This window comes from Alligator sinensis, unplaced genomic scaffold (genome assembly GCF_000455745.1).
Source record: "Alligator sinensis unplaced genomic scaffold, ASM45574v1 scaffold1242_1, whole genome shotgun sequence".
NCBI lineage: Eukaryota > Metazoa > Chordata > Crocodylia > Alligatoridae > Alligator > Alligator sinensis.
Window position 1 is genome coordinate 547,150 of NW_005842833.1, and position 15,269 is coordinate 562,418.

The 15,269-nt window shown below is 45.1% G+C and overlaps 1 protein-coding gene across 10 annotated transcripts in view; it reads right to left on the minus strand.

The window, feature by feature from the left end:
• PIAS1 (protein inhibitor of activated STAT 1) overlaps positions 1 to 15,269 on the minus strand; it is a 94,123-nt gene that overhangs the window by 24,556 nt on the left and 54,298 nt on the right. For all 10 annotated transcript variants that reach the window (XM_006035415.3, XM_006035416.3, XM_006035414.3 and 7 more), the window contains exons 3-5: positions 3,311 to 3,395; positions 2,498 to 2,545; positions 1,012 to 1,102 (exon numbers count right to left, since the gene is read on the minus strand). In XM_006035415.3, the coding sequence (XP_006035477.1) occupies positions 1,012 to 1,102; positions 2,498 to 2,545; positions 3,311 to 3,395 (224 nt within the window). The remainder of the gene's footprint in view (positions 1 to 1,011; positions 1,103 to 2,497; positions 2,546 to 3,310; positions 3,396 to 15,269) is intronic.

The window sequence follows — 15,269 nt, forward strand, 5'->3', positions numbered from 1 at the left end:
CCCACCGCTCTCCCTCAGTAGTTCGTGATATTCAAGCCAGCAGTCTAAGGCCCAGTGGTTTCATTCTGCAAATCATTGCAAGACTTGAAGCCAGTATTTTTAACTCTGTGTAGTATAAGCCACAATAAGGAAGGCAGGCTGCCCTTCAAACTGTGCAAATGGCTTTGCCAAATCCTACAGACCTCAAAATAAGAGGCACTGATCAAGCTAATCTAGAGCGTACCTTTAAATTCCCAAGGAAAAGCCTGATCTGAGTCTCTTGCACCTCATGAATGCTTGCTACATTGCCAGGGAGCCTAAACCAGTGGTTTTCAACCCATGGTCTACGGACCCCTGGGGGACCGCAGACTATGTCTAAGGGGTCCACAAAAGATGGCTATGATCAATCAAAAGTACATGAGTATCCACACTTACAATTCAAAGGGGTATGCACCTCCATTCAACATTTTTTTAGGAGTCCACAAATGAAAAAAAGATGAAAACCACTGGGCCTAGCCCAACCTCTGCTCAGCTGTTCATTAAGGCTCCTCACATCCTTAGTCCCAGCCCTCGTCTCTCATAGTAGCTTTAAAATTCACAGGACTGAGACAGTTTTGTGACCACTAGAAGCACTGACTGCAGCAGGATTAACTGCCCACCCCCACATCTGGGGCAATTTTCTTACTGTTAAACAAGCCCACCACTTACAGCGAAACCAGCAGCCCCTCAGGGCACAAGAGTGTCCCTTTTCTTTAACTTACAGTGACTAGCAGGAAGGGGCCCAAAAGTCAATTAAGACCATTAACCACCCCCACCGTATAAACAGCTACTACCACGTTTCTTGTCTGGTTCTACTGGCTATTCTTTTAACCAAAACTGTCTGCATAACAATTTTTCATTCATCCACCAACCGGTTATCAACTTCTTCCCTCTGTCAAAACAAATATTAAAAGAGACTCCACCACTGAAAAACAAGCATCTTTAACTGGATCATTCAGGTTACGCGAATAAAAAAAAAAAAGTCTTACTTACAGGGAGGCTACATGGTTTCCCATTTACTTTCACACACAGATTGGGTGGGAAGTGATCCTCTTGTGGACAACTGGTTTCTGATAAACAAAACCTAAATGCAAAAGGTTTCAAATTACCGTTTGTCTGTAAAGAATGTCTCAAAGGCATAATCTTTAAGAACTGCACATTGCTAGAAATGCATCCAACTGGAGAGTGTTTAAAGAAATTGAGAAGGTGCAATATGCTGAATGAACCCTTCAGCTTTGATGCAGTAACTGTTGAGTTGTTCTGTATGGTGATGTGGAACAATAGACAAAAAAAGGCCCAAAAAGGAGCCCAGAAGCAGATCAAAGCAGTTTGAGGTACTTCCTAGTGTCTCTCTGAGCAAGCCAGGGGATCCTGTCTCACAAAGATGCTACTCAGAGAGACACGTTCCTACTACAGGCAACTGGAGTGTCTGCCCAGTTTTCCACCCGCTGCTGTACCTTCCTTGCCTCATCTCAGCTCACCAAAAACTAAGGTTTCTGCAGAGGAGAAAACACATGCTGCCTCTCCAACAATCCCTCCTTCCCCTTGGGTAATACAGACCACCTGCTGCAACTAAGATTTCCACTATCAGTCTAATAGCTGAAGGCAAGGAGTTCTGCTGTCTAGTTCAGCTGGTTACAGCATGGTACTAATAGCACTAAGGTTGTAGGTTTGATCCCTGGTTGGACTAGATGATCTCTTGAGGCCCCTTCCAACCTTACTTATCTGTGAAAGGTAGAGGTGCAGCCTGCAGAGCCCCATTACCTAGCCCCTGGTGCTGCCCCTGGGTCTGAAGTGGACCCACATGTGCGGCCAGTGACACTGCTGTATGCAATGCTTGCCCTAACCAGTCCAGGACCCCAGCCGCTCCACGGTGGGCACCATATGCAGTGTAGGCCCCAGAGAGGCCAGAGCAAGTGCCGCATGCTGCACACGTCCTGGAGTGGCTGGGGCAGGCATGGTGTATAACATACCCTGCTCAACATCTGGAATGGCAGGGGTGGGCCCTGTGGGCCTGATCCAGCCATGTGCCGTTTATCTAGCCCACGGACCAGCCCTGCAACAGTCATCTGGCCCATGGGGCCAAATGAGTTTGATGCCCCTGCTCTATAACACTAGCTCTGGGAAGCCCAGACACCGAAAAAAAAAAATCAACAACAGATCTGGAATGGAAGCAGGGGACATCTGCACAACCTGAAACGGGAGACACAGGGAACTTGTGGTCCTACCAGGGCGCATAAGGAGCTGGAGGATAGCAGCACAGAACCACCACTCAAGGCCGAGACCTCAGGATGAACCCAGCTGCTGCCTATGACTCCCTTCCCACCGTTACCAAATAGGAGTAGATTTATTTCTCCGGAAAAAAACAAAAATGATTCCTCTAAGGACACATCAATGGGAAAGCTTGGTAACAGAGAATCACGTTTTCTATCTATATAAGAACGCACTGGTCCCCAAATGTACTGTAAGGATACTGTACCTTAACTGGACCTGTACTGTGAAGTCACATTTGGTCCCAGAAATGTCCCTAGAAAAGACGAAACAAATAGATTAAAAGGGGTCACAGATAAAAATGACTGAAAAGCATTAATGCCCCAACAAAATGTACAGCAGTTCATCTATTGTGAGGGAACGGTCCTCCAACCAGGGATTTACCAGATGGCTCAGCTGTGAACCAATGCCCAGTGAACTCACTGGAAGATTCCCGCTGCCTGGAGAAGGTGCAAGAGTGGGTCCCGAGTGAGCAGTTACACCATCTTCTTTCTTGCACCACATCTCCAGGCCCAGGGGCTGCTGTGGAAAGCACCTTCCTTCCTCTGGTCTGTCAAACTATCGTCTTCCATTCTGCTAAACTGCTCCTGAAAATTCATCCCTAGCCAGAGGCCCACAATATTCAAATCAATTATATACTCGCATCTAAACTCAACAACTTCCTTGTTTTTTTATGCATTATAAAGGAAACTGTATTTGAGCCACTGTGATGTACGAATGCCCCCAACTGACTTATCACATCACCTGAACAGGGCCCGTTTCTCTGTTCTGGGACCCTGGTCCATAGCATTCCTATATAATAACACAAACAAATCACGCCACTAGCCTCCATCCCTTCCATTTAGATGGTGATTTTTTCCAGGCACTGCCTTTCTCATGCCTTCTGTGAAATCCCAAGCATTTCCAGATGTCAGAAGAGGGTTTTATTTTATTATTATTATTATTAAAAGGTTACTATTAACTAAACTGCTCCAGCTTCAGAGCTGAGAAATACTGTACTGAGGAATTTACGGAAACTCACATTGAACTGCTGATTTGCTGCACCTGTTGCGGTGTCAACGCAAAAGCAAAACAGGTTTCTCGAAAGCGCTGGCTATTATCTGATGCTGAAAGAAAACAAGAGAGCGTTACTTTAAAATGCAACGTCACAGAAAGCATCGGTCAAATGATGCCTTCAATTAGAATAAACTCAAAAAAGATTAATATATTTATACCAAGCATGTTACTGCATTACATGTATCTGTTATTAGTTTTCAGAACATGTTTGAAAAAACGACTAGGTAGTTGTCTTTGTTACGCTTTTATAACTTAAAATGAAAGAAAAAATAAAGTACAAGAGAATAACCAGGTATTCTAATCGGGGCGGGGGGGAGAAACAAGGGAGCACAGGAGAGCTAGGGAGCGAGAGAAAATTGTAAAGCACACAGCAGGCAAAGAAACAGTTTTCTATCGGTGTAAGAGAAATCAAAGAGCTCAACATTGTTAAGACCTGCTTGGTCCTTAAATACAAAGCAAATGGAAATGCTTTCAAGGAAGGTTAGCAGTCCAGGTTTTCCTTAACTCACATTAGAAACACACTCATGGACTGGCCTGTAAAAGGTATGCCAATTGTGCAAGAGACAAAAATACGACTTTTGCAGCTGAATAAAACGCACTACTTCTTTTTTAAGCCACAAAAAGGAAACCCTGAGTTGTGCACCACATCCAATCGGTGGTGTGTAGACGGCTTGCTACACACAAACTAGTCGGTTAGAACGGTCAGGCTTCATTTCTCAAAGAACAAACCTGCCAGCCTCGGGTAACGAGGTCCCCATACTAAAACACATTAGATAACAATACATTCATCCGGTGGAGAATAAAGGAAATCCTAAGCTATCCAAGCATGACACCAGTGCACGGACAGGCAAAGTCTGGCTCACGGGCCGGATCAGGCCCACAGCAAACTCCATTTCCCAGCAGCCCCCGCCTGCTTCACTGCAGTCAGTTTCCATGGAGACCCCAACGAGCAGCAGAGCCATGACAGCGCAGGATCACCGTTTCCTTGGAAACCAGCCCCAGCAGTGCTGGCAGGGCGCACGGCAGGGGAGGGCAGCTGCTCGGGGGCTGGTGGTGGGCGACAGGGCGGTCCGGAGCTGGGGCAGAGCTGCCATCCGCTGCGTGTCAGGATATTGCAAGAACCACCGTGGGGTTACATACAACCATCTGCGGATCACGCTCGTCCAACCCTGCCGCTGTTGAAGTGGTAGGTTCCCGGGCACTTTAATGAGGAAATGCATCCCTGGACATTTTCCCGTGCCCATCACCACGATATCAGGATGCAAGTTATGACAAAAAGGCTCAGCGTTCAGTCTCACTGCTCTCATAGTCTGTATCACAGCCTCAGAATATTTTGTATTTGAAACCAATAATTTTATACTTTTCTACTATAAGCCTCTAATTCGTTCTGGAGGAACAGCACGTGGGGGAGGGCAAACTGGGAAACCCAAATCTCACCGCTGGGGAAGGAAAGAGCATATGGCAGCTCAGAGCCAAGTTTAAAATGAACATCTTGCAGATATTTGTTTCTTAACAGCAGTGACCAAATTACATTCATTTCTCCACTCTCTCAACAGGACAAGATTTGTGAATTATTAGTGCACAATGACCACATACAGAACAGCTCATTTATAAAAGTCATGCTATTAAGTCATTATTGTGGTTAAAATATACCATGAACAACAGCTTTATAATAGGGCTTAGAGAGTTTGCTTGTTTTTAACAATTAACATTTGTGTATAAACCATCAATAAAGGCAACGATAAAAACACACATGTAAATGGTAACAACTTATGAAACTGCCACTAAATTTTATATACTGTATTTTAAACTGTACAAGTCATCGCTGTATAAGCCAACCCTATATTGCCCTACAAAATTTAGGATTTTTGTAGATCTAATGTATAAGTCGACCCCGCCTCACTAGGGAGGGGACTGTGCATGAGGCGCTGGACACCTAGGTGGGCTTGCGGAAGAGGCGGCATGCTGGCGGGCTTCAGAGAAGGTGGATCGGGTCCCTGGGAGCTTGGGCAGCGCACGGCCCGCTGGCAGCCTGCTTGGCTGGGCCCAAGGGGGAAGAGATTGGGGCCCCTGCAGTTAAAGGGCTCCCTGGCCCCCAAGGTTGGGGGGGGGGGTGCTGCAGGCTCTGCCAAAAAAGCAGGTGCTACTTCTGCCTTCAACAGGATGCCTGGTGCCACCCAGGAAGAGACCAGCTTACCCCACGGGCAGCACAGGGTGTCGGTGGGGGGGGGGGGGGGGGGGGGGGGGGAGAAGGAAACCAAACTTAAAACCCTACAAAAACAAGACACTTCACTGCTCATACTTTTCCCTCAGGGGAAAGAATGAGAGAATAGACCATCCTTGCCCGACACCCCATGCTGTCCCCAAGGCAAACCAGCCCCTTCCCAGGCAATGCCAGGCATCCTTCCAGCTGCAGGAGCCTGCTGAAAGCAGAAGCAGCCAAGTGCCTGATCCTGCCCCCCGCCCCCCCCTTACACACACTGGTGGCCAGGGAACAAGCTACCACCAGGCCGGGCAGCCCCTGAGCTGTGGAGGGCCCAATCCTTTGCTCCATGGTGGCGGCACCCCTTGGGCCAGGCCGGGCAGGCTGCCAGTGGGCTGTGCGCTGCTCGAGCACCAAAGGGCCCGATCCACCTTCCCCACAGACCACCAGCATGCTGCCTCCCTGTGCGGCAGCGCGCTGGCCAAAGCACTGATACAGTGTATAAGTCAAGGTGGAAATCTAAGGGTAAATTTTTGGAGGTCAAACCTCCACTTATACACCGTGAAATATGGTATATTAAAAAACCTCCTGTTTGTTCTCACTCGCTAACTTTCTGGCTTTTAGGCCAAGCCACTTCCTCTACAACCCTTGTGCAGCATATACTCTGAATGCTTAAAGAGGTGGCATGGATTTGAACAAGGACAGGGATTATTGATATATTATGTGCCCAAAGGTCCCAATCAGGATTAGAGGAAACAGCATATAGCAGCAATCTAACAGTTTGCTAATGAATCCCATCTGCCTGACATTGCCCATCGCCACCGATCCTTCCGCAAAGTAAATCCAGAACACGTCCCTGCCCCTCCAAACCCACTAGCACTTTCTGGTCAAAGGCTCAAGATCCCAGCCTAGGGCAATTTAAGAATGGGGCAAGTAAAAACACAGTGTAAACAAATTCTACATGTATTACCTGCACAACCAGCTACAGAGACACCAAACCTACATTACATGTTGTATTTAGCCCAAAACTGGCCACTTACCTTATCTAATATGCTGAACTACAAAGGAGTATTTTAAAAAGAAAAAAGATGCATGTCCCTTCCCCCTCCTCACCTCTCCATAAAAGTGGCCTGAGTGACTCCCATTTTGATATTTTCAATTTACTGTCTGATTTACCTTAAATATTTCAAGTCTCCATTAGCTACAGAAGCCCCTGAAGGATAAGGCTGCTGAATGTTTAACAAAAGCTTCCTTTATTTAAAATGTAATTATTCAGTGAAGTTAAAGAGGTGTTAACAATACAAAGTTCTAAAACAGCCCGACTAAAAATCTCTTCTTACTCCGATTTCTACTTTCTTGGCTCTTGCAGCATTGCCATTAGTCTAGCTGGGATTTAAATGGCTAATGGGGAAGGGGCTGAGAATGTGATAGAGGGCTGGGGGCCTGGCGGGGGGAAATCAAAATATGTAAGACTGTACTTATACTTCATAAAGCAGCAAAGATGGCCATAAGTTTGATTTCCCATCTTCTTCTTTTTAGGTTACCTTTAAATGTAAAAATTTTTGTTTTCTTCCAGAAGCACAAAGACTCATGACCTTGAAACATAACTTCCAGTCTTCTGCATACAAGATCCTAGTGCTTCCCAGTGCAGCCAGAATAAATATTACAATCTTAAAAAGTGGAAGAAAATGTAGAAGTACATTCCTCTTCGTTGACATGAGAGATCCCATAAGCCAAACTTCTCCACGTGTTATAACTTAGGAGCATTTATAATGATAACAGACAACCTTGCTTGAACTAATACAGCTCCAAAATACTTAATCGACAGAAACCATCACCTTCTAAACTCATATATATATGTAAATACTAAATATATATAAATATTAAAATGTCAGAGAAATGTAAATCTTTACGTTGTTTTTTCCAATTTACGGTTTGTAAGAACTTTACGTAGGTTTAACGTGCAGAAAAAAAGCAAGACAAAAATGTGGTTTCTTTAACCATCATTTTCAGTTTACGTTCCAGCAGAATGGAAAGTTTCCAAGGATTTTTCTTATATTTGGCTACCAACTGAATACTCATCCATCTCCATATTTGTGACCGAAGTCAGCAGGTTGATAGACCAGTGGTCCCCAGGGATCTGCAGATGTGCCTGATCACATGCTGCTGGCTCTTCTCCCCACTCCCAGCTGCAAAATTGTATTAAAAACACATATGCAATATTTTCCAAATACTATTTTCCTCAGCGAGCAATCACTCTAGCTGTCACAGGAATGATGCAAAAAAGGACTTGTAAATTAATGGAAAATTGGTACAGGAATCACTATGCACCTTAAAAGGTTTCAGAAACCCTGGCAGATACAGCAGCAAAAAAAACCCTCCAAAACAGCCCATTCACTGTCATCAGCACCAGCAGGAACACACAAAACAGTATGTCAATTAAGTAACTGCCTCAAGAAGCATGGAGGCCAACACGGTGTGACATGACCTCCACATCTCATGACCCGCTCAACTCTGAAGTGTAACAAGCCTTCCAAAACAAAAGGATTTTAACTTTAAGCATGCCTAATTGTACAATTTGGTGTGCACTTTACTAACAGAGTTTAAGCTTGTAAAATTAACGTACTTCAGCAAATCAGAGTAATTACCCGAAACACTTCCTAAGCTCTAACAGTTTAGGAGTACATAGCAGTACAGAACGAAGCACAGGCTCATTTACCAGAGACGTCTTGACAGGATAAATTAGGCCACTCCAAGCTCCATGCTGCCATAGCTCAACTGTCGCCAGTATTAGCCAGCTAGTTTAAAGCTAACTTGTGCTGTCCAAATGCTTCACTGCAAATACCCTGAAAAATACCCACCGAGATTGTCCAAGAGTGGGATTTTGCACATGCATGCATGCTAGCACCGAACAAGATGCACACTTAAAACAACTGACAGTCCTTGAAACGTCCTGTTTTTGAGAAAAAGCTAATTGTGAGGCCTATAACAGGTCACCCCGTAACTCAAAGTACCACAGGGGCTGGTGGTCTGAGACTGGTATGGACCGTGGGGATTTCTCCCTTCCTTTGCACTGGGCAGTGTGGCCCTCTTCCTTGGGTCTATCGAGTGTGTTTTAACAACCTTTACAGCAGCAGGACGAAGCCACTGTGGTGCACCTGCTTTACCTGGGGCAGGTTGGGGTGTTATGTCGTGTGGTTGCGTCAGGGCTGACTGTGTAGTTTTGCTAAGAGGTTAGACAAGGATTTGCATGGGATGGTTTGGATAGAAGTGATCCTGCCCCAGGCAGGGGCTTGGATGAGGTGACCTGGTTAGAGGACTGGGGAATGGGACTTAGGAGAGGTTGAGGAAACTGGGCTTAGTTTGCAGAAGAGAAGACCGAGGGGGATTTAATAGCAGCCTTCACCTCCCCGCAGGGGGGCTGCAAAGAGGATGGAGCTGGGCTGGTCTCAGTGGGGGCAGACGACAGGACAAGGAGCAATGGGCTCAAGCTGCAGCAAGGGAAATTGAGGCTGGATATTAGGAAATACTTTCATAAGAAGGGTAGTAAAACACTGGAACAGGATACCCAGAGAGGTAGTGCACTCTCCATCCTTGGAGGTTTTTAAGACCAGGTTAGACAAAGCCCTGTCTGAGATGATGTAGCTGGGGCTGGTCCTGCTTTGACACTGGGTTGGACTAGATGCGACCTCCCGAGGTCCCTTCCAGCCCTCGTTTTCTATGATCCCATGACCTCTGGAGGTCCCTTCCAGCCCTACTTCTCTATGATTTTAGAAGACAGATCAGCCACATCTCTCTCTCTCCAGACACCCAAGTTCAGCATCCTTATTTGTAACAGACTCTTTATTAACTCTGTTCTTCCTCCAAAGGAAAAAAAACAGTTTATCTTGCATTTTATTTAGCCTCTTCCTTCCAAATTATTTCACTCTGCAGTCGGCACAATTCAGCCTGCAAAAACCATGCACTCACATAAAACCTAAGTATATGCTATCCCTCGGTTTCATGAGGAATCGCATCCTCTTTCAACTTACTGGACTAGTAAGTCCTCAAATGGTTCTTTCTCCCTATTCATTTTGTATATGACTTGTTAACTACCTGTCCTTTTGGCCAGCTACTAAATTTAAAAAGTGACTAAAGAGTGAGCCACATCTGGAAAGATCACACAGAATCAGCCTAAGAAAGAACCAAAAAAATGTTAAGTATGTTTTACAAAGACAACCACGAGTAACACAATGACAACACATTAAGGCATCGTGCTAAGAAAGTCAACAGATGATGTAGCAGTCCCTACGGTGCAACTTCCACTTTCTAGCTCTCCGAACTAGCCAGCGATCTGCAGTTGGTCATGTTCTGCTAACTAGAAATGCCTGCCAAATTCTGAAAGAATTAAGCGACTGATCCATTTTAAATGCCCTCCAGATAAACACATGCACATTTAGCAGTCCACACAGCGATTCTAACTTATCAGCCATCTGCATTGTACATACCCATTTTCCAATGTTGGAAACTATGCTCAACTCAAAGGCACAAGAAAGTATAGTGAGCTTAACGAAAGCTGTTGTATCTTCTGTTCATCTTAGACGTACCCAGTCTAACCGTAGTTTGCATTTCCTAGCTAGCAAGCTGCTGAAGAATTCAGGAGAGGAATGCTAAGAACCAAATGGGATGAAAGGTTTAGGTATTTGAATTATGTGCTGACAGCTAGATAACAGCATGGAGTGATTTTACATCAGGAAAGAGAACAATAGCTGTAGATAACCACCCATTTATCCACGTTTGAGGGACTACCTTCCATTCAGCTGGATGTCTCAACTCCCATCGAGTACACTGGACCGGGAACCAGTTTGTCATGGCGGAGATCTCCAGCATGTAAACATGGGACTCCAGATCCCAGAACACACGGCAAGAGACTGATGGAGGACAGGGGGAAGGGAACGGTTGGGAGCTGCCGGCAAGGACCAGTTCTCCTTGGCCAGACCCCAGAGGGAAGTTTTTGACCTTCCCTGGCCTTCCCTCAAGCTGACAGCTACTCTCATGAACTGCCTGTACTCTCTCAGCAATTGGAGTACTATCTTTCTGGTCTACTTGAATGCCGCCTGCCACAAGGTGACACAGCCAGCAACTAAGGATCAGTCTATAGTAACATTATATTTTTAATGATATAAAATAGAAATATGTTTAACATTCGCAGCCAGTCAGGTCTGCCGAGTAATCACTATCAGCAAGCAACATCCTGCAGTCCAGGATTTAGCGTAAGGGGAGAATCACGAGACTCCATCCCAGGCAGTTTAGGGCACGGCATGTTCACGGAGGCAAAAAGCACACGATGAAAAGGTGCAGCTAGCTTGCGACCATGAAAAAACAGAACCACCAGAAGAGGGAAATTACCAGCATCATGGCTTACGCGGCTCTAAAGGGAAAAACAAAATATTAAAATTTCACTAATGCTGCTCGCTACATCGTAGGGGCTGAGCTTTCCGTTCTATCTGACCATACCAGACCTTCTAACAGCTTTTCAAGGCCACAGAAGTTACTGGATTTAGGGAAATCAGACAATCTTCCTGACTGGCCCATTATAGATTTCCCACTTCAACAAGCAATGAACCCCTCCTGATGCAATTAAAATTATAGTCAACCTTTGCAGCTCAAGACTATGTTCAAGCATTTACATGACACAAATATATAATTCTATACCCAGGAATCACTTTGATTGCTACATGGCAACCCTTCCATGCCAGAAACTGCTGTAGTCCTGAAAAAAAAGGGAGGGTGGGAGGAAACAAAGTAAAAACTTTTCCATCTGAAACTAAAAGGAAATTAAAGAAAATAGATAATAGCTAAATTAACAGGAAGGACTATGCCACAATATTAAAATGAATCTCTGCTCTTGCTGACAGCTGCCATGTAGTTGCTACATAACTATACAGCAAACTTTTTATTTTGCATCTCATCTATTCACATTCTTTATTATGTTATGTATTAGTTTAAAAGGCCAGGAAAAGAAAAAAAAATGACATATGTAAGAAGCTAAAAATGGCATAATATGCAAGTGCCTGGTGGATTTTCTTTCAAATGAAAACAAACACCAAAATCTTAAAAAATAAATCAGAAATCGAGTCCCATCTTTCTGTGCTAACAGAGAACATCTTGGATAACCTAAATATAGAGTACCCAAGTTATGGGTATGCCCTTAATTGAAAAGGAAGGGGCCTGAATCCTTAAAGAGACTTTACCTCCCATTGCTTGAATTCAACAGGTGCCAACCACCAAAATTTCACACAAGCTGCACAAATTTCTGCTTCTCATCAAGTCAATTTGACTTGCAAGGTTTCTTTAGTGTCACAAAATTACTAGTTCTTTAATCACTCACCAAGTTTGCCAGGGCCAGAAAGGAGAGAGACAAGACACATTTCTAACATTTTTTTTTTAAAAGTGCCATCTTCCTATATGGGCAGTTGTGTAACAAGTACAAAACCTCCTGCAAGTAACCGTCAATGTGCCACGAGGCTGTTCTTGGTAGTCAATCGTAGGCTGGAAGGGACCATGAGAGGTCATCTAGTTCAGTCCCCTACCTGAGGCAGGATCTTCCCTACCCAAACCATCCTGTACAAGTTCACTGTCTAACCTCTTAGCAAAACAGTAAACCGTGACACAAAACCCAAAATTATAACACCCTGCCAAAGGTAAAGCAGAAGGACCACAGCAGCCAACATCTTCTACTGCAAAGGTTATCAATATACGTTGGAGAGCTCCAAGGAAGAGGGCCATGCCCCCAGCTAGAGGGGGTAAAACTCCTTCCTGACCCCAAATATAGCAACCAGTCTGATCCTGAGCAGAGGGCCAAGACCCTCTAGCCGGGAACCTCCAGGTGTAGGTACCAGATGGAGCACTGACACCCCCAGGTCGAAATCTTCAGAGTCAATACCCGATGATCTGGAGGAAGGCTCTTTAAAATAAGTAAACCACCCTGGTACACGTAGCACAGGGGGAAAGTATTACCTCCCAGCCCCGGGCATCCCTCAGCCCTTGAACTCCCTTCCCCTTGAGGCCCGCCAGAGCCCAAACCCCGACATCCTTTGCAAGCAGCATTTAATCTTCCTATAGGGGCAGGTGTTTAATAAGTCAGGCTAAGCTAAGATATTGTTGGGGGATTGTTTTACATTTTATTTCAATACTCTACTGCATTTCATAGAGTTTTTCTGGCCTCTTGCTTTGTTCAATTCTACATTCTCTTGTTTTATAAGTTATTTTGTTCTCTTCCTGTAATTTGTCCTGAGCCTTTGTTGAGAAGGGCACCATATAAATTAGATTCATATCTCATTAAGAAAACCTGACAAACTCAGTTTGTTCTCCCCCTGCATGTCACTTTAGTGTTTTTACTGCACTCTGATACAGAGAAAAATGTTGTGTAAATGCTACATATTATCAGGCCGTTTTCAGTCTTCTTTCTAACTGATTCATGGACACCATTTCCTGAAGCATCTGGGTTTCCTCTGAAAGTCTCCGTGCAAATACCAGTGATTAAAACTCAAGAATAGATAACAAATAAGAAACCAGCCCAATATACAGCCTACTTTTTGTATACTTTGATCCAAACTTTACTCAAAACTATAAGAATTATTTTTTTTTCGTATTTACTGAAAGCCTGAAATAAAACTAATAGGAAAAGGAAGCCTTAATTATGCTCACAGAATGAAAAGATCTGGTCTAAAACCGGTTATGTAAAAAGGCAGAAGCACGATAAGGAAGAGTTATGAAAAATCCTATCGTGTCAGGAAGGGGAAAAAATGGAGCTGGATTGAGAGGCTGTATTTTCTCCAGCTCCAAAAATATTCTGCTCCACCTCACCAACCGTACCAACGGCTAAAAATAGCAAGCACAGGCTCTTGCTGCTGAGAAATGCTCCTTGCGATCTTGAGGGAAACCAAATGTTAGCTAGCCATTCAGGAACGTCTCCCTTCGAACCTTTAACAAACCCTCTACCATCCCAACAGCTAAAAGGAATCATTTAGTAAAGATGATGTGACGGCTCCTAATAACGTGATTTCAACTAGACAGCAGATTACCAGTTTATCAAAGAGGTAGGAGAGTCATGGGAGAAAGGGCTGGAAGGGACCTCACAATGTAATTTAATCCAGCTCCCAAGGTTTCTTTACTTCTCTTTACATCTGGGAAAGGCATTAGACAAGGTTTGGGGCATAAAATGCCCTTTATTGATCTGCAGAATGGGGCAAATACAGCTGAAGCCGAAGACCAGGTAAATCAATGACAACCAAATTTTACCCAGTGTTTAGCTTAGGCTGCATTTACTTCTTTTCCAGACCCAAGACAGGCAGACAGAAGCCAGGACAGGGTAGCACATCAGTGACAAACTGGTTCAGAGAAAGTACAGCCAGGTTCAAAACCTGTGTACTGTGAAGACAGTACAGTCAGGTTCAAAAAGGATTTGGACTAATTCATGGATGATAGATCCGTTAATAGCTATTGAAGATAACAGTCAGGGATGTCTCTCTAAACCAATGACAGTAGATGCTAGGAACAGAGACATGGGAGTCTGAACATGCCAGATATACCTTGATCATACGCTCTCCTTCTAGAGCATCTGTTCCTGAAACTGCAGAAGACGGGCATGTTTGATTCATAGATTCATAGATGCTAGGGTCGGAAGGGACCTCAATAGATCATCGAGTCCAACCCCCTGCATAGGCAGGAAAGTGTGCTGGGTCTAGATGACCCCAGCTAGATACTCATCTAACCTCCTCTTGAAGACCCCCAGGGTAGGGGAGAGCACCACCTCCCTTGGGAGCCCGTTCCAGACCTTGGCCACTCGAACCATGAAGAAGTTCTTCTAATGTCCAGTCTAAATCTGCTCTCTGCTAGCTTGTGGCCATTATTTCTTGTAACCCCCAGGGGCGCCTTGGTGAATAAAACCTCACCAATTCCCTTCTGTGCCCCCGTGATGAACTTATAGGCAACCACAAGGTCGCCTCTCAACCTTCTCTTGCAGAGGCTGAAAAGGTCCAGGTTCTCTAGTCTCTCCTCGTAGGGCTTGGTCTGCAAGCCCTTAACCATACGAGTGGCCCTTCTCTGGACCCTCTCCAGGTTATCCACATCCCTCTTGAAGTGCGGCGCCCAAAACTGCACGCAGTACTCCAACTGCAGTCTGACCAGCGCCCGATAGAGGGGAAGTGTCATCTCCTTGGACCTATTCGTCATGCATCTGCTGATGCACGATAAAGTGCCACTGGCTTTTCTGATGGCTTCGTCACACTGCCAACTCATCCAGGTCTGCTTGCAGCTGTTCCCTGCCCTCCGGCGTGCCAATTCTCCCCATAGCTTTGTGTCATCTGCAAACTTGGACAGAGTACATTTCACTCCCTTGTCCGAGTCACTGATGAAGACATTAAAGAGTATCGCTCCAAGGACCAAACCCTGCAGGACCCCACTTCCCACACCCTTCCAGGTCGAAACCAACCCATCCACCACGACTCTCTGGGTGCGACCCTCCAGCCAATTCGCCACCCACCGGCCTGTGTAGTCATCCAAGTCACAGCCTCTTAACTTGTTCACCAGTATGGGGTGGGATACCGTATCGAAGGCCTTCCTGAAGTCTAAGTATACGACATCCACCCCTCCTCCTGTGTCCAGGCGTTTCGTAACCTGGTCATAAAAAGAGACTAGATTGGTCAGGCACGATCTGCCTGCCACGAACCCGTGCTGG